This window comes from Sabethes cyaneus, chromosome 1, assembly GCF_943734655.1.
Source record: "Sabethes cyaneus chromosome 1, idSabCyanKW18_F2, whole genome shotgun sequence".
NCBI classification, from domain to species: domain Eukaryota; kingdom Metazoa; phylum Arthropoda; class Insecta; order Diptera; family Culicidae; genus Sabethes; species Sabethes cyaneus.
Genome location: NC_071353.1, coordinates 174,503,326 through 174,521,751, shown reverse-complemented (window position 1 = coordinate 174,521,751; position 18,426 = coordinate 174,503,326). Strand labels below are relative to the sequence as shown.

The 18,426-nt window shown below is 46.1% G+C and overlaps 2 protein-coding genes across 3 annotated transcripts; one reads left to right on the top strand and one right to left on the bottom strand.

The window, feature by feature from the left end:
* The first annotated feature begins 2,428 nt into the window (after positions 1 to 2,428).
* LOC128733180 (sterol regulatory element-binding protein 1) lies at positions 2,429 to 7,148 on the top strand. The gene is made up of 5 exons (XM_053826853.1): positions 2,429 to 3,040; positions 3,102 to 5,913; positions 5,975 to 6,089; positions 6,357 to 6,530; positions 6,595 to 7,148. Exons 1-5 carry the CDS (start codon positions 2,926 to 2,928, stop codon positions 6,946 to 6,948), a joined length of 3,570 nt encoding a protein of 1,189 aa, XP_053682828.1. The 5' UTR covers positions 2,429 to 2,925; the 3' UTR covers positions 6,949 to 7,148.
* An 8,107-nt stretch (positions 7,149 to 15,255) lies between these two features.
* Positions 15,256 to 18,426, bottom strand: LOC128740106 (vacuolar protein sorting-associated protein 16 homolog). Of its 2 annotated transcripts, XM_053835622.1 has the most exons (7): positions 18,272 to 18,426; positions 18,005 to 18,200; positions 17,673 to 17,950; positions 16,807 to 17,616; positions 16,587 to 16,735; positions 15,979 to 16,523; positions 15,256 to 15,919 (listed from the first exon to the last, which is right to left on the bottom strand). In XM_053835622.1, the coding sequence occupies exons 1-7, from the start codon at positions 18,328 to 18,330 to the stop codon at positions 15,446 to 15,448; spliced, it is 2,511 nt and encodes an 836-aa protein (XP_053691597.1). In that variant the 5' UTR covers positions 18,331 to 18,426; the 3' UTR covers positions 15,256 to 15,445. The 2 variants fall into 2 exon arrangements, with proteins under 2 accessions (XP_053691597.1, XP_053691593.1); XM_053835618.1 differs by having other exon boundaries at positions 15,979 to 16,735.

Below are 18,426 nucleotides of genomic sequence, written 5' to 3'. Positions count from 1 at the left end.
TCATTCACCACGATGCAACTCAGTTTCGTCAGCCGCTCACGGACGCGGCACAGCTTCCTGACGCGGGTCTTGGATACCGTGTTTTTCTTGTTGTTCCGTTCCGATTCGGTACCTTCCGGACCTAGAAAATGTTGCGACCGGCATGTTTAATCATTTTTCAGACAAACCAGATGGAATCATCCACCGCATTGCAAATCACTATAGTTCCCGGCCGACGCTTGAATTATACTTGGCCTTCACCAGGTCAGCTGTCTTCGGATTTTTGCCGCTACCTGACCGCCACTGGGTCGTCCGGGTCTTCTTGAATGACAACATCAGCCGGGACGCCTTCGAATGACAAGTTCCTCGATCCATCTACGGAACCCAGCCAAATTTTCCACAACGGCGCTCATCTGCTAAGTAACGGAACAAGATCCACGACACGAATACCCGTGGAACAAAATTTCTTAGGAAGAGGTTTACCATTACAATCCTGGTATTTATCCAGAGTTATATGGCCTAAATCTTCGGTAGCGTAAGCAGAGGTGGGGGCAGATTGGTTAATTTGTCGAATCTGAATTGCATGTTTGGGCAAAAGGGTCCTGAGTTTTAGTTGCACGGACATATGGTCTTCTTCATCTTCTTAATCAGCTCCAGGCCGTGGTTTCTTCTGCTGTACGAAGAAGTCGTCTCCATTCCACTCGGTACATGGCCGCAATTCGCCTGCCACGTAGTCTGCGTAGGGTCCGCAGGTCGCTCTAGCCAGTGCCTCACCACCGCAGCTCACCGGGTAGCTGATCAGCCCCAGTCGCTTGATTATTCTTCAGCCGACGGCCCAGCTTTCTGTTCAAAGAAAAAAAAATATAAAACATCAGCGCCCCAAAATGAATGGCCATAGAGCTTTCTGACAGCTCAAGCACGCACACTAGCGAACACGAAATACGTGTGTATATACATGATGTTTACCTCATTTTGGGGAACAGCTGATGCTGGAGGAACAAACAGACAAAAAGCGATTACTAGTTGTGTTTCTCCGTTTGCCACACTGCAGAGCACATATTTCGATCAAATTTTCCATCCTGTTCCAAATTCAAGCACATATTTTGGAAATATGCTGGTATTTAAGCCAGCGGAAGACGAAATTCATTCTGTACCTTGGTGACAAAGGAATGCATCTCTTTTGTTTACTGTTGTTGTTTGCCTCATTTTCAAGCACCAATACACACATAACTGGAAAGCTCTATTAGATGCGCGAATCCAATAAATTCAGTTTATATACAACGGGTGGGAAATGGGAATCAATTTCACGCACGCCCGCGCTGATAATGAATCCTTTAACCCTTTATAAGGCCGTGGCGATTATATTGCCACCACCGAAAAATATTTGTTTTGCTTCTATAATGACATCAATACAGTGGACCCCCGTTCGTTTGAACGATTCCTCATGCAAACTAACGGGGTTACTTTTTAATTTGAACAACTGGTAACCCGAAATATGCTGAAACCGCTGTGAACTGGCCGCCCTGTTCTTTGTTATTGTTTTGGTGGTTTGTTTTAGTCGGCAGTTGGAAGTGCGAATATTGCATTTGCTGATCGAATTTCTATCTTAATCGTTAGGAAAACGAAATGTGAAACCGATTAAACACGCTAGGTCAGTACAAACAAATCGTGTTTATGTGCATTGTCTGCATAAACAAATGATGTTATGTTGAGAATGACATTTGAGCCATTTTTAATTTGCACGTCGTGCAAACCAGCGGGGTTCAGATTAAAAAGTGTTCAGATTAAAAATGGTCAAACGAACGGGGGTCCACGGTATAATTATAGGAGCAAAATAAAAAATTTTTGTTGGTGGCAATATAGTTGCCACTGCCTTATAAAGGGTTAATAGCCGTTTACGAACTGCAGTGGATTCTGGCATCCTTGTTGCAGACGTTTCGGATGCTTCTCAGTTTACGTCTGATGAGGTCTGACCAGGGGGCTGATTATGACGTCACATTTTCGTTGCTCACATGAAAAAGGCGGCAAACGCAAAGCGATTTCACAAAACGAATTTAACTAACCATTTTCACAGTTTCATGTGTTTCGCATCAACTGCCTGCCTGATATTGGCTATGTGATGCTTAAACCTTGGCTCAACTCAAACTAAAACTAACAAAATTTAACAATTTACACATCCGACTCGGTTGTCAGCTTGAGCCCATCTATGAAGCTGTCAGCTTGGGCCCGCTCTATGTTGGCTACGTTTTTTTGTACAGGTTGGTATTGGAAGTGTCATTCCCGTGGGTCTGACTGATGACGAGTGACGACACGTCGTAATGTCAAACTTCGGCAGTTTGGTGTTTCTCGTTTTTTCTCCCGTCGTCCGTCACGCAATCTCGTCCCAACGATTCGCGTGTTTCGATCGTGTTGTTTTTCCCGTCCCGTTCGTGTTTGCTTTGCTCTTGCTGTTAGTTATTATTTTGACATTGTACTGTGGTCATGGTGGGTGCTAATTTGCTCGCGTTCGTCGTGAAGAGATTTGAAATACGTAATAAACGATATTTAAAATACGAAAGTGCATTGAACCTCAATATAATGAACCTATAACTAAATAATTGCGCATTCAGTTTTAATCCTTGAAAAAGAAGATAATAATTATTAGCTAATGATGCAACTCGGCGAGGCTATGCGCGAAGGTATAGTGTTGTGTTGTTTCGAGTGACGTCACCGTCGTGAAAAATCATACGATATTTCGTTCTGCGCTCTGATTGGTCGCAGCAAACCGTCGTCAATCGAATGGTGTTTCCTCGCCTCCGCGTACGAGACCGTCGCATCCAACGGCAATCCGTGTTTTTTCAGTTGAAAAGAAGGAAAGTTTAGGCATTAGTTGTCTAATAATAGTGGAAAAACTTTGTAAAGTGCTGACTCAATAGTGGATTTTGTTTTGAAACGTTAAACGACACCATGGACGAGAGAAACGGCTGGGAGAGTTTCCAGCCCGGTGAACCCTTGAGGATGGATATTGAGGACAGTGTCCTCAAAGGTGATGAGCTGGATATCAATGACATTGCGGATATGTGTAAGGATTATTTGTTTGTTTCGAAAAAATGTTGCAATTTCATTCTTATTCAAAATTTTAGATCAATTAAATGAGGAAAAATTAATGAATATGATGGGTGAGGACTTCCTCAGTAAGTATAGCTGGGAGGATATGAGTCCAACTCCGGGGTTTGCAACTCCAATTCCATTTGCATATCCATACCTAGATTCTATGAATGATTCTGGAGCTTCCGCACTAGACATCAAGCAAGAAGATTCTGGGTTTCTTCATAGAAGTACTCCAGTTATCCAACAGAAACAACAGCAGCAAAATCAACAGCAACAATCCCAGTTTTTTAGCAGTTTGGAATCGAAAGATCCGATGATTTCGGTCAGCAGTCCCAGTGCGAAGCCTAAAGTCGCTATTCAGCCTGCTCCCGCCGTTCCGGTTGGCCAAACGGTCAAACAGGAACCAATTTTAATCCATCAGCAACCAGTGACCACCACCACGTCAGCGCCGATAATTTTGACCCAAAATCGTCCCAACATTACAGCTAACGGATCAACCATTGTACTGCAAAATGCCGGATCTCGTACGGGTTATTCCTACGTTAAAACTATAGCTCCGGCCAATACTGCTCCGACTAGCGTCCCTCAAAGCATCCTGCCAGCAAATGTACGCGTTCAGAATATTCTAACCACCAAAACGACGGTGGCTCCAGCCCCGACTACCACGGCGACCGCCATTCCGGTCATGCAGCAAGTATTTACCTTCCAGAGTGGCGACAAACAGGTTCTCCTACAGGCAAACCCTACAGCCGTAATGACAACCAACAGCCAGAATATTCACACCCTGGTTAACACACCGAACGGGGCGATTTTGACAACGGGAATTCCACTGGTCCTAGACTCGTCGGAAAATGCTGGAAAATTGCAGATTAACCGTCTTCAACCGCAGACCCACGTTTCCTCTTCTGGCAGTTCTTCAAGCAGCCCACAGCCAAAGGTGAAAGAAGTGAAACGATCCGCCCACAACGCCATTGAGCGACGTTACCGAACGTCCATTAACAGCTGCATCGTCGAGTTGAAAAACATTGTCGTCGGAGTAGACGCCAAACTGAACAAATCGGCCATCCTCCGGAAAGCCATCGACCACATTCGCCATCTACAGAAGCAAAACAATAATCTCAAGCAGGAAAACATGTACCTAAAGATGAAGATGACCAATCGGAAGCAATCGCTTAAGGATTTGCTCGTGGCAAACGTCTCGGATGACCTGGTACCGACGCAGTGTCCGGTAACGCCACCTCGAAGCGACGACTCCAATCCATCTTCCTCGCCGTCGCACCAGTCGGACAATAGCTCGATGCCTCCGTCGCCGTTCGGAACTGGATCGTCCACCGGCAGCGGAGCAGCCGGTACGATGGAGGAATCGCTGAACGACGAAGAACTGATGAGCAGCGTACGAGGAATGTCCGCTCACTCGCGGTTAACGCTGTGCATGTTTATGCTAGCCGTTCTGGTCGTCAACCCGTTTGGCAGTTTTCTGTCGCAGCGAGGCAACGGGCTGGAGCTTGAGCCTGGAACCAGCCGGCGCATTCTCGCTGTCGATGAACCACTGTTTTCTTTTACTAATTTGGCTGTCCCAATTTTGATATTCTTGCTTAATTCTGGTTTGCTGGCGTTTAGTTTGATTAAAATGTTGGTTTATGGGGATCCAATTTTGCCGGCCCGCTCCAAGGCATCGACGAAGTACTGGAAGCACAAGAAGCAATCGGATTTGGACTTCGAACGGGGTAATATTACGGCTTCCCTGCAGGAAGCTAAGCGTTGTCTGACGGCTTTCGGAGTTTCGATTCCGAAGAGTCGGCTGGAAACGGTGACTACAACATGTTGGCAATTTGTGCGAATGTTTCTGCACCGTATATACATAGGAAGGTGGTTATCGCGGCGAACTGGGGGTATCTTCAAGCCGGAATCCCAACGTATGGATGCGCTGAATTCGGCCAAAGAGCTGGCTTTGTTGTTCCACCGGTTGAATCAACTCTATTTGGTTTCGGACGAGGTTGAAGTCAACGGTCTGATGATGTCGCTGTATGCTGTTAACATGGCGGAAGCCGCTTCCAGCGTTATCTCCCCGGAGGATATGATCGAAATCTACATCACGGCTGCGTTGCGTGTCAAGAAGAGCTACCCACGATACATGCACTATTACTGTCGCTACTATTTGGCTAAAGCGAAACAAGTTTACGGAGAAAGTGATCAGACTCCGGGTAAATTTAGCTGGGCCTTCACATCTTACGGCTTTCGTTTCCTGACTAATCACGCCGTTCAATTTGAGGATCATTCAGAATCGATGTTTGCCATGCTGGCCAACAAAGCAGACCCACTGGAGTACATGATGAGAGATTACCGCGAAAACTTGCTGCAAAAGTCCATCCAATGTTTGGTTGGTTCCGGCCAGATAAGTCGTAAACATGCCAATGCTGCTTTCGTCCAGCAATCGCAAATGGCAGCACTAGCCGAAGCATCCGCCACCAGCAACAACAAAGATACCACGAAGGACGATCAATCGGATAACGGGAAGGCTTCGACACCAGCCAGCTATCCGTACTCCGGCTGTCAGATCAGCAATGTGCTTCATTTCACTCAACTTCTGCTGGACAGTCTTAGCGTGGAGAAGCAACCGGTAACCTTTGATCGCTGCATTCTCAGCGGCAACTGTTGCCAAGATCGGTTAGCGCACTGGTGGTCCAGTTTGCTCAGCATCGCTGCCCACTGGCTGCTCGGTGAAGACTCCGAAGCAGAACGCCTTTATTTGCACATTGAAAATTTACCCCCAGAGCTGGCCAAAGGAGAGGACAGTCTACCGAAGGCACTATTTGCAGCTTTTCAAGCTAAACGAGCCCTACTGTAAGTCTTAAAAAAAAGTCCCCTGATAAGGCAGGTAAACTGTGCAACATTCTACTTTCAGAAACAAACCGCACTACGACTCGATTGTCGTTTTCCAAAACTGCAACGCCGGAAGCCAATTCCTGGAAGATAGCCTGACAACCAACATCTGCAAAAGTCCGATGCGATTGAAAGTGGTGAGTATCTTGCGGTAATTAAAGGCTCATCCTTCGATTGAAAATTGGAAAGTATCGTTCGTTCACGCCATTGCTCGCCACTTGGGTGCATTGTAGTTGCATTGCACTTTAGCATTCGATATGAGGCGTGCAGTTCTTCTGCAATGCAAACCAGGTGGACGAGAGTATCATCAGCTCTTGTGAAATCGTTTTGTGAAATTGCATTTCGGCAGAAATATTTCCTAGTCGCTTTTTATAGGCTCTTAATGAACATGCTTTCCATTGCAGCTTGCCCAGTTGTTGGCGTGTGACTGGCTTCTAGAAGCTCGCACCGCCCTGTGGGAGTCGGATAACGAAAAGTTTCAGAGCCAGTGCGGAGAATACGTTCCGGTGTCCGGTGTCGTGTTGGCCAAATTCCAGAAGGATCTGAATTCGCTGCGCATCGTCACGAATGATATACCGGTATGGGTTAACGAATGTGACTCGAATACTTTCTAGTAGTTCTAATGAGATTGCACCATTGCAGAACGCCCAATCGCGGTTGTTCCTGTACGAAGCAGTCTGCCGCTTGATGGCCGGTGCTGCACCCGGACCGACACAGCAGCTTCTGGGACATAGCCTGCGGCCTCGCTATTCGCGAGCTTCAATCATCTGCAGCGGTAAGGACCGCAACGCCCAGCTCGAGGGTGGCCGCGAACGGGCGGCGGCACTGTACGTTGCCTGCAAGCACCTGCCGGCACCTTGCCTGTCGGCGCCGGGTGAACGGGTCAGCATGCTGCACGAGGCAGCCAAAACGTTGGAAAAGATTGGCGACAAGAAGCGACTGCTGGAGTGCTACCAGCTGATGCGATCGCTTGGTAGCGGAACCGTTACAAATTGAAAATGAAATTATTTTTATTGACTTATTTATTGTCGTAGACGTGTATGATAAGAATTATCATTAGAATAACGTGATTAATACACTTGCACCGAAGCTTTTGGTGAAAACTTTCTCGTAAGCATTTAGAGTGTAGCAGTAGAATAAGCTTGCTTTTTTGTTTATTTTAGTAATACTTAAGTATATTTAATATTCTTCAACATAAAGTATTTCGGTGTTTTTCATTTAGAATTGTGAAAGAATGTGAAGATCATTCATCAGTAGCTTCTATCACAACAATCACACTCGCAAGAAATATGATAAAATGCTGGTAAACGGCTGAATAATGCGTACATAAAAGTTAGGCATAAAATAGACCCTACAGTGGTTCATAGCCTCTTATTCAGCAACTCCTATTCCTACCTCCTCGTGGTACCAGCCGGGATACGAGCAACTTTGGTGGAGATCGGGAAACCAACCCCGGTGGAAACCAAGGTCATATACTGACAGGAAAGGAGGGCTCTTTCGAGCTTCGTTGGCCCTCCGGCGAAACAGGGGGTTGGTGTAGCAGGCTTTGCAAGCCGTCACCACAAAAAATACTAAAGCACGGAACGAAGAACAAATATATTCTTACTGGAACAATCGAAATAGACCCACGCGACGAAAAAGGACTATGGATTGGAAACTCGGGACGTGGAACTGCCGATTTCTCAACTTCCAAGGGAGCACTCGAGTGCTTTCCGACGTATTGAAGCGCCGCAAGTTCGACGTCGTAGCGCTGCAGGAGGTGTGCTGGAAGAGCTCAACGGTACGTACGTTCAGAGATGGACATACCATCTACCAGAGCTGCGGCAACACACACGAGCTGGGTACAGCTTTCATAGTGATGGGCGAGATGCGGAAACGGGTGATTGGGTGGTGGCCAATCAATCCTTGAATGTGCAGGTTGAGAATCAAGGGCCGATTCAACGTGCACAGCCCTCACCTCAGAAGTACCGATGACGACAAGGATGAATTCTACGCGCAGTGGAGAGTGAATACGACCGCTGCCCAAAACATGACATCAAGATCGTCATCGGGGATTTCAATGCTCAGGTCGGCCAGGAGGAGGAATACAAATCGGTGATTGGAAGGTTCAGTGCACACCAGCGGACCAATGAAATGGGCCTAAGAATTATCGACGTCAGATCCTATCGAAGCGCTACCGTTGACTCCGACCACTACCTAGTGATGGTTAAGATGCGCCCAAGACTCTCCGTTGTGAACAACATTCGGCACCGACGCCAGCCTCGGTTAGACCTCGCGCAGCTGAAGCTTCCAGACGTCGCCGCAAACTACACGCATTCACTCAAAGCTGCGCTGCCGGAAGAGGCCGAGCTAGACGAAGCCCCTCTCGAGGACTGTTGGCACACTATCAAAACAGCCATCAGCAGTGTAGTGGAGAGCTCCATCGGGCATGTGGCCCGGAATCACGGAACGATTGGTTTGACGATGAATGTAGGGGTGTAATGGATGAGAAGAACGCTGCGCGAGCGGCCAAGATGCGAAGTGCCACACGTCAGAACGTTGAAAGACACAAACAGAAGATGCAGTGAAATTAAATCTTTCGGGAGAAAAAGCGCTACCTGGAAGAGCAGAAATATGCAGAGTTGGAGCGGCAGCATCGTTCTCAGGAAACGCGAAAGTTCTACCAGAAACTGAACGGATCCCTCAAAGGCTTTGTGCCGCGAGCCAGTATTCTGACGGACGATCGTGAGGTGACCGATAGGTGGAAGCAGCACTTCGACGAACACCTGAATGGCGCCCAGGCGGAGAACTATGGCGGCGGGGAAAGCGATTTTGACGGTGCAACAAACAGGGAAGAGATGCCAGCCTCAACGATAGGCGAAGTTAAGGAGCCCAGCTAAAGAACAACAAGTCAGCTGGAAAAGATGGCATCGGAGCGGAGCTTATTAAAATGGGACCAGAAAAGCTGGCGGTTTGTCTACACCGACTAATTGAAATAGAATTTGGGATACGGAACAGCTACCGAAGGAGTGGAAAGATGGGGTTATCTGTCCAATCTATAAAAAGGGCGACAAGTTGGACTGTGAGAACTATCACGTTCTTAATGCCGCCTATAAAGTGCTATCCTAAATCATTTTCCGCCGAGTATCACCAATTGCGAACAGATTTGTGGGAACTTATCAAACCGGCTTCGTCTAAGGTCGGTCTACAACGGATCAAATATTTACACTGCGGCAAATCCTCCAAAAGGGCCGTGAATACAGAGTTCCCACGCATCATTTGTTTGTTGACTTCAAAGCCGCATATGATTCCATCGACCGGAAAGAGCTATGGAAAATCATGGACGAGACAGCTTTCCCAGGAAGCTCATCAAACTGATTAAATCTACGATGGATGATACACAGTGTTCGGATTTCGAGTGGATTGTCGAGTTTATTCGAATCACACAGAGGGCTTCTTCAAGGTGACGGTCTTTCATACCTGCTGTTCAACATAGCGCTACAAGGTGTTATGAACAGAGCGGATATCAACACGCGGGGCACGATATTCAACAAATCTAGTCAGTTCGTCTGCTTTGCCGATAACATGGATATTATCGGCAGAACATCTGTGGCGGTGGCTGGACAGTACACCAGACTAAAGCACGAAGCAGAAAAGATTGGATTAAAGATAAGAACGTCTAACCCAAAGTACATGCTGGTCAGCGGAACCGAGGCCGAACGACACCGCTTGGACAGTAGTATATTGATCGACGGCGATGAGTTTGAGGTAGTCGATGAATTTGTCTACCTTGGCTCACTGGTAACGGCGGACAATGATACCAGCCGTGAGATTCGGAGGCGTATTATCAGCGGAAGTCGTGCTTACTATGGGCTCCACAAGCAATTGCGGTCGAACAGACTAAGTCCCGTACAAAGTGCACCCTGCACAAGACGCTTATTAGACCGGTTGTTCTCTACGGGCATGAAACATGGACAATGCTCGAGGAGGGCTTGCGAGTGCTCGGAGTTTTCGAACGACGAGTGCTAAGAACGATCTTCGGCGGTGTACAGGAAAACGGAGTATCGAAGCGGAGGATGAACCATGAACTCGCACAGCTCTATGGCGAACCCAGTATCCCAGAACCCAGTGCGGGGTGTTTGATGATGACTAGAGAAAAATGTTGAAAAATTCTAGAGGACAATCCCTGGCTGTATACAACACAATATTTGTATAATTTCCATTGTTTCCTTTTTCTTTTAAATTTAAATGCCGAGTATACCCAAGTAACCACAAGCATTAATGCATAACCCCATATTGGCTGTAGCTCGGCATCGCTAATACCAGACAGCGGTATATCAGCAATTCGCATGGTTAAAACTTTTGTATAAACATTGCTAATGCGTTTAAGCATTATCGTAAATTAGCATTATTAAAAACACTATTTGCGTATATAATGTTACAATATGTTGCTTACAAGCTTTAGGACAAATCTTTAAAACGTACCGTAAATGTTAATAAAATGCTTATACCTGACTTCGTTTTTGCTTATTTACGGCCACTACTCATACTCTGTTTCACCTAACTGCTGCTGTCTTTTTTCAACCAATTGAATTCTAAAATCAACTACGAACGACGATTTAAGTACGACTAATTACAACCCACTCATCTATAACAGCTGTGGTTAAGATATCAAAGGCGCCAGCAAATGAACCATGCAGGGATACACGCACCCATCAGGTTCAAGTCTCATTAAAGGTAACATTTGAAATGCAAAAAAAATCCATTCGTCGTAAATAATGAAGTAACGCATAGCTTGAGAAGCTGCTAGAACCAGCGGACTTCAAAAATAAATATGAAATATATTTATTTTTGTCTTTTGACACGCCGGCCGAATTGATGTTTTTATATTTTTTTCGCAAACAGGCTAAAAATAACGATATGTCGATAATGCAGGCGAAGCGATGTTTAATTCATGCCGTAATGGTGCTTTAGCAATTGCTATTATAATGCAGCTTTAATTTGACAATAGTGGGGCCCTTTTCCACTTTATTACTGCATTTATTGTACATGTAAGAAAATAATACATTATATGATATGCTTTGTAGCGCACTATAAAGCATTACAATTGAATTGATATAAAGCTTCGTGGTTACTTGGGGTGTCCGGCAACCACTCGTATTTGAAGAATATCAGTAATATAGATACAAACAGTCTTGAAATTGATACCGTGTAGTTTCCTGAGACAACAAAATGGATCGGTTTAGGCATCCTGGAGTCAATCCTTAAGGACTAGAGAGGATCTAAGATAAAATATAACAATATGGGTATTAAAGTTCCTGCAATTGATCCGGAGGGTCATTTTTTGACATTTCAAATTGTTCTGATTGATAAACTAGATACATATTATTTTTGCATTGCTAAAAAAATTTGCTATATTTTCATAAAAAAATGTTTATTCCATGATATTTGTTCCAAGAGGGAGGAATTATTGAAAAAAGCTATATCCGAGAAAACAAAAAAATGTCCATAGCGCCCGCAGAGAAAATTGGCGATTTAGATTTTTTCAAACAGTCTACCCAAGTAACCAAAAGTTCCGATAAAAGGAGATTTTTGGCTTAATCAGCCAACGAAATGATCATGAATAGAACTCTATTCAACTTCATTTTTAAGTAATTAACCGTACTTTCAAGTTCATATTTGATGTTTAAACTTCGAAGGGAATACAAAGTAACTTCTAATAGAACTAGAAAGTTCGCAAAAAGTTTACTTAAGTCGCTATATAGAACACTGTTCAGCCCAAACTCTAATAATTTTCAAAGCGGCTGTGTGGGTGTATTTATCCACACGTAAAGTGGGCGGTTTTACCCCCAAATGACTGATTTACACATTTCACTATTTATTTGAACAAAACTGCATGAACAGTAACCTAATTTAGGTACTGTCGGATGAAGACAGGATCAGAGATGCGATATGGGTTGGATTTACTAAAAGTTTTAACGTTTTGAATCAAATAAACCCTAAGTTCTGCGGGAACAAAGTTATAAAAAACGAAACGATTATAATGAAAAATCTGTTTTTATTTATTTCTCCGATAGTTTATACGATATTGCTGTACAAGGTATTGTAAAATATTGCGTACGCATTCAGTAATATGACTTATCAACATTTAACACCAATTTGAGCAAGGCCCTGTAAAACCATGGTGGGCGGTTTTACCCCGATGGGCGTTGTTACCCCGTTTACCCTTATATGCAACAAGCTTTTAAGCGCTCTCCGTTGCATGGAAATCAATGTACATACCAACACAGCAAATCTGTGGGAAGCGCAATGCATTGTATAGTGACGCCACTGAGCGTGCTCAAGCAGTCGGAGGCTTGCTTCCGGTGCTAAGCACGAACATACAGCCTCGAACCACAAGGGGCCAGATAGGAGTCCATTGTGCGGGAGATGTGGCAGTGCTGGCCATAAAGTAAGGGACTGCGCGGAGCCGCCCAAGTGCTTGATCTGTACCGGTAAACGGGACGCAAAGCACGTAACGGGAGGTCCATCAAGGTGCCCGGCTGGTGTGCCGGCAACCAAACCACGATTATAGTGCAAGTGACACAACTCAACCTGAACCACGGCTCATCAGCAGCTGCTACACCAAGCAGTTTCCGAGTCGGCAACGGACATTGCTATCATCTCGGACCCATATCGCGTCCCTGCCGGAAACGGCAACTGGGTCTTGGAAAGGTCCGGGACGGCGGCTATATGGAAGACAAGCAGGTTCCCGGTTCAAGAGGTCGTGTCAACCGCAGACGAGGGATTTGCGGTTGCCAAAGTGGGTGGAGTGATCTACTGCAGCTGCTATGCTCCGCCGAAATGGTCTATCGAGCAGTTTACACGGATGATAGACCGAGTATCAGTTGTGCTGACTGGTCTAAGACCGGTGGTTGTGGCGGGCGACTTTAACGCTTGGGCGGTAGAGTGGGGAAGTCGTCGCACGAACCATAGGGGTCGGATTCTGCTTGAGGTTCTGGCAAAGCTCAACGTAGATCTGGCCAACGTCGGCACCACAAGTACCTTCAGCAGGAACGGTGCGGAGTCTTTCATCGATGTGACTTTCGGCAGTCCTGGTCTGATGGGAGACTGGAGGGTAGACAATGGCTACACTTAAAGTGACCATCAGGCGGTCCGCTATGGTGTCGGTCAGATAACGAGGCGGCAGGCGGCGAGTAGAGCCGACACTCCAACCACCCGTGGATGGAAGACATACTTCGATCCCGAAGTATTTGTGGAAGCGATCCGAAGAGAGTGCGGTGATCGCGGTATGCCCTATCCGATCGCTGATCATTTGGTTAAGATGCTGTCGCGAACGGCTTACTGGTGGACAGATAAAATTGAGGAACTCCGCGTAGCGTGCCTTCGTGCGAGGAGAATTATGCAAAGAGCTCGTTCGGACGATGGCAGGGATGAATGTCGAGTAGCACTGGGGACAGCACGCGCAGCGCTTAAGAGTGGGATAAAAGCTAGTAAACGAGCCTGCTATGAAAGGTTATGTGCTAGTGCCAATACGAATCCGTGGGTTGATGCCTATAGGGTCGTAATGGCAAAGACCAAAGGCGTGATGGCGCCCGCAGAGCGATTACCACAGATGCTGGAGCGGATCATCGAGGGCCTCTTTCCTCGCCACGAGCCAAGGCCCTGCCCTTGGGCCGCTGAGTCATCCCACGGCCGACGTTCCAGTATCTCAGACCATAGCGTAAGATGGTCGGCCTCTATGCCGAACATCCAAAGTAACGTGAGCGACGGCCGTTTAGAGGTCGGAGAGGAAGCGACGGTTACGAACGAGGAACTCATTGAGATCGCTAAATCCCTAAAGGTGAGCAAGGCACCGGGACCAGATAGAATCCCGAATGTGGCCATTAAAGCCATTAAAGGCTATTTTGCAGGCTCCCGAATTATTCGGGGCAGTAATGAGTAGATGCCTGGAAGATGGCCACTTCCCGGACAGATGGAGGGGACTGAACCTGTTCTATTGCCGAAGCAGGGAAAAGCTCCGGGTGTCCCCTCGTCATATAGGCCGATCTGTCTGCTCGACACTGCCCGCAAGGTGCTGGAGAGGGGTATCCTTAACAGGCTCGTACAGTACACGGAAGGTACAAACGGTCTGTCAAGGAACCAATTCGGTTTCCATAAAGGCAAATCTACAGTGGATGCCATCTTGTCTGTCACTAAGACAGCCGAGTCATCGCACGGAAAAATTCCGTAAACTACATTGTTGTGTTGGACACGGCAGGACGATCGAAGCTAGCGAGATCGTATGTCAACCAAACGACTACAACAATTGGCGACGAGAGAAAAATCTGGAAGGATTTTGAAGTCCTTCAAAAGACTGAAGAAAATGTCTGGTGCGGCTCTGAAGAACGCGATTTTGCAGCCCACCAATCATGCAGCAAATAGACATTAAGTTAAAACCGTATGCAGCAGCAGCAGCAGATCGAAAACCTGGAGAACCGTGCATACAATTGGGACACTTCTGAGGGAGATCCGCAACAACTGCCATGGGAAATCCTACTCGATGAGGTTCAATCTACAATGGCACATGCGAGAGTCGATCCAGCAGAAGGTACGTCTAGTTCGAATCCTGTTACGATTATTGAAAAAACAGAGAACGAATCGTAATTCACACCGACACCGAAGCCACCCGATCAAGATGAAGTTATCTTGTAACTCGTAAATCAAAACTTCCAAATGACTGACCTGCTGTTAAGAGGGAAAGATGTAGCAGACCTTGCTCTGCTGTGCTTCCAAAGGATATGAGTTTAATTTGCTCAATAAAGATTGGCATTAGTTAGTCAACCACCAAGCAAGACAGACTGTTACTAGTAGACTGTTTTAGTCACTCCGATCTACTAGTCCATTACTTTGGTTACGGCTAAAACACCACCGAATTGAGTTGAGTGCCAATCCCTCAAAGTGCTCTGTAATATCCTCCTCAAAAATAGATGCAACTACACCCTTCTACCGAGGGCATCTTGCTACATCTTGCTCGACGAGTGGAAACTATCCGTGCCAGCATCAACAGCAGCACCCCGGGCTGCCCGATTGTTATAAAAGGAAGTCCTCAAGCAATCGCGGTCGACGATACTTCCAACATCACCCACTATATCAGCAAGTCGGCGTTCAACATCGGCACTCTTCTCGAACCAGGAGATCACCGTAACAGTTCCAGCCGTACCTTCGATAGTAGGAGTGCGATGTTGGGGTTGGGTCAAGTGGACACCCTGACATATTGAGATAGTGAGTAAGAACGCGTTTTTATCGGATAATAAACTGATATATTTTATTTGTTGTACCGTAAATTACATGAGCTTTTACTCAGTATTTATCACTTAATCCACGGTTACAAAATGAATGAACGTTTCTATTCACGTTAGTCTATTTATAATATTATTAGGTAGGATTATGATAATGAGAGGTTAACTTTATACAACTGCTAAATAATTCAAATGCGACTAACAAAAAAACACCGCTTCTCACTAGAAACCGTTCATTTCTTGGACGACAGCTGCCCGATCAGATTCTCCACTTTCGCCGACAAAACCGGATCGTTGGAGCAATAGTCGTAGATTTTCAGTAGACTATCGATATCCTTCTGCTCGTAGGCAATGGTGGCAGCCTCGACGTAGCAACCGGCCCGTATGTACCACTTGAGTTTGTTCTCCTCACTGCAGCGCGGCAAGTATCGCTTGGCTTCTTCTACCTTTCGCTGCCGGAGGCAAACCTCCACGAACGGCTCGTACCCGATAGGGCTCTTTTTCGCTTTGGAAAACCGCTCCAGTTCATCCCACTGGAACTGCTGGGATAGAACTTGAATTCTCAGCCACCAAAAGCGACGGTCCGGCATGCGAAATTCGCTCTTCAACCGCTCTGCGTATTTCAGATCGCCCAGAAGGAGCAGCTGTCGAATCGTTGCATGCAGCGGAAGTCCATATAAACGTTTCTGATACTTCTCATCTAGGGTCTAACAAAAATCAAACAAAATTCAACATGTTTTGATTATAGGTATGCAAAAAATCTTACTTTCTGGTGTTTCATCAATTTTTTCGCCTCATCGCAGGACTCCGTCTCCAGTGTCTTGCCAGCCTTCTTGTAATTGCCACTAATGTCCGGAATGGAGACTTCAACGTTGCTAATTTCTAGCGCTTCACGAAGGCCCAGCTCGGCTTGCGATTGAAAATCGTCCTCTTGTGAGTAGATATCCTTCAAGGTGGACAAACTATTCGCCTGGCAGTACTTCTTGTACAGGTTCTGCGCCAGCGGAAAGCGACGGATAATCATCTGAAACTTAGCCAACGCGGTCGTACTTTTCATTTCCAGGATCACCATGTAGATGAGGTCCGTGTCGCCGGATTGTGTTGCCGCCATCAGGGCTTTCTCGTTAGCACCCAGTTTGAGCAGCAGTGGAACTTGCAGACTTTTGCGTGGTTCCTGCTCCAGCAGGGTGATGGCGAGCTTAGTTTTACCTACCTGCTGAGCCTTTTTGGCGACGTTTGCGAACGAGACACGCTCCAAGGTTTGATGCGAGAGAAACTTGTTCGAAATTTTACGTGCCACTTCCTCTTCATCTGTGGATGGAAAAACGTTTGATCGATAACAGAATTGTTGAATAACAATCATAAACAACTCACTTTTATCGTGGACAATTTTGTGAAACGCCCAGTGTTCAAGAATTCGCGACTCAGGTAGCTTAAGGTGCTTCGCAATCTGTATTGCTAATGCGTAATGCTTGCGGAAAATCAACCGATCCAGAATAACCAACGGCTGTAGATAATTGAATCTGCAGACGAAACAAAAATTCGTTTTTCTTACCAACGAATCAGACTAGCAAATTTGTTAGTAAAGTCTTACTGTCTTAACGTGAGCGGCATTCCAACATTTCGGTCACGTAAGGCGTTGAGTACTCGCAGAACACGACACATTTCTATATAGCTTTCGGGATTATAGCCAGACAAAAAGCCTTTTCCAAAATATGCCGCCCGAATTAGGCTTTTCTGAGTGTGTGAGTCGAACTCCTGTCCGGCGGCTTGCACACACTCCCCAACGGCCGATGCCAAACGGTTTTGTATCAAACACAGATATTCGTCGGACTGATGACTACGTTCCTGAAATTTCCTATGTGCCTCGAACAGGAAGCTCGCGGGCTCGCTGATGTTAATACCGAAAATGTTGCTTGTACACTTTGGTACCCGCTGAATCAGTTCGTGGTATCCATTGGTTAGGATCCGTACAGCGTCCATCTCCTGGATCAACACCGTAGGAGAATCATACGTGTAAATGTTGGAATCTCCGGTCATTCCAACAACCAAAACCATCGAAGGATAGCTCACAACAACCGCCTGACGATCGGGGTGTGGTTCTTCGTCACAGCACCACATAATCTGCTGCGGCCGTTCGCTGCGACCCGTGGCATACTCGCAATATTTTGTTTTCAAATCTGCCGAACCCAGCCAGAGCACTCCTGTGTTGGTGTACAACGCCAGGTGACGATGATTGAAGGATACTGACATAGCCAGAATGCTACTGAATTCGCTTTTCATGGTAATTACATGAGTTAACGGAGCACTATCCCCATGCCGAACGTGAATTATTTCCGTATCTCGGGCCAGCAGGCAGCAGGTGTTGCGTTCCTTCGAAACCAATTCCCAGCAGGTCAAGTCTCTGAATAAAAATGAAAGAAATAATATTTTACGTACATTCTACTATCATAAACATACTTGGATAGAGTCAACAACTCGGACAAGGGTCGCGATTTCGGGTCTTTGATGCTGTTTACGATGTAAATCTTGTAGCTAGCTGTGATAACCGCTACACCCGTTCCGGAGCTCGACGCAAAAATTTTCGCTTCGATCACCTCCGTCACGTCCTTGCCCATACTAAACTTGTGCTGAAAGTTTCCGAACATGTCGTGGATCCATACAAAGCCATCATCCTGGACACAGAGAAATTCCTCCGCATCTGACCAACCCATACACACCAGATTGCCATTATCCCACTGAGAATGGAAGAACTAGTAACCAAGAATCTTTTCATCCTAGGAAGAGCTCACCGTAATAGAAGAAATCAGCTTTCCAGCGCAGTTAAAAATCCGAATCATCGGTTTGGCAGTTCCGGTACCGGAGAGCTTGAGGAACTGCTTAAAATCTTTAACCAGAGCGATGGGTCCACCATAGGAAGCTGCGTGCACCGTCATCTGCTCGAGATTAATACTAGCTGGCCAGTCCATTGTGTACAGATCGATTTTTCTGAAATTACCAGCGCAATGATTCAGAATCTTAGATTAGAAAAGAAAGAAACCCTAGAGAAGACCAATTACCTGTAAGAATTGCCATGGCCCAGCGTGAACCAATCGCCAGTGTTACACAGGAGAGACATTCCAGGGGCTGGAAGCGGCCAATGTAGACACGAAAATTACAATTTTCCGCCCTATTTCAAACTAAAATAGCAATCGAAACAAGCTTATCGCCCCCA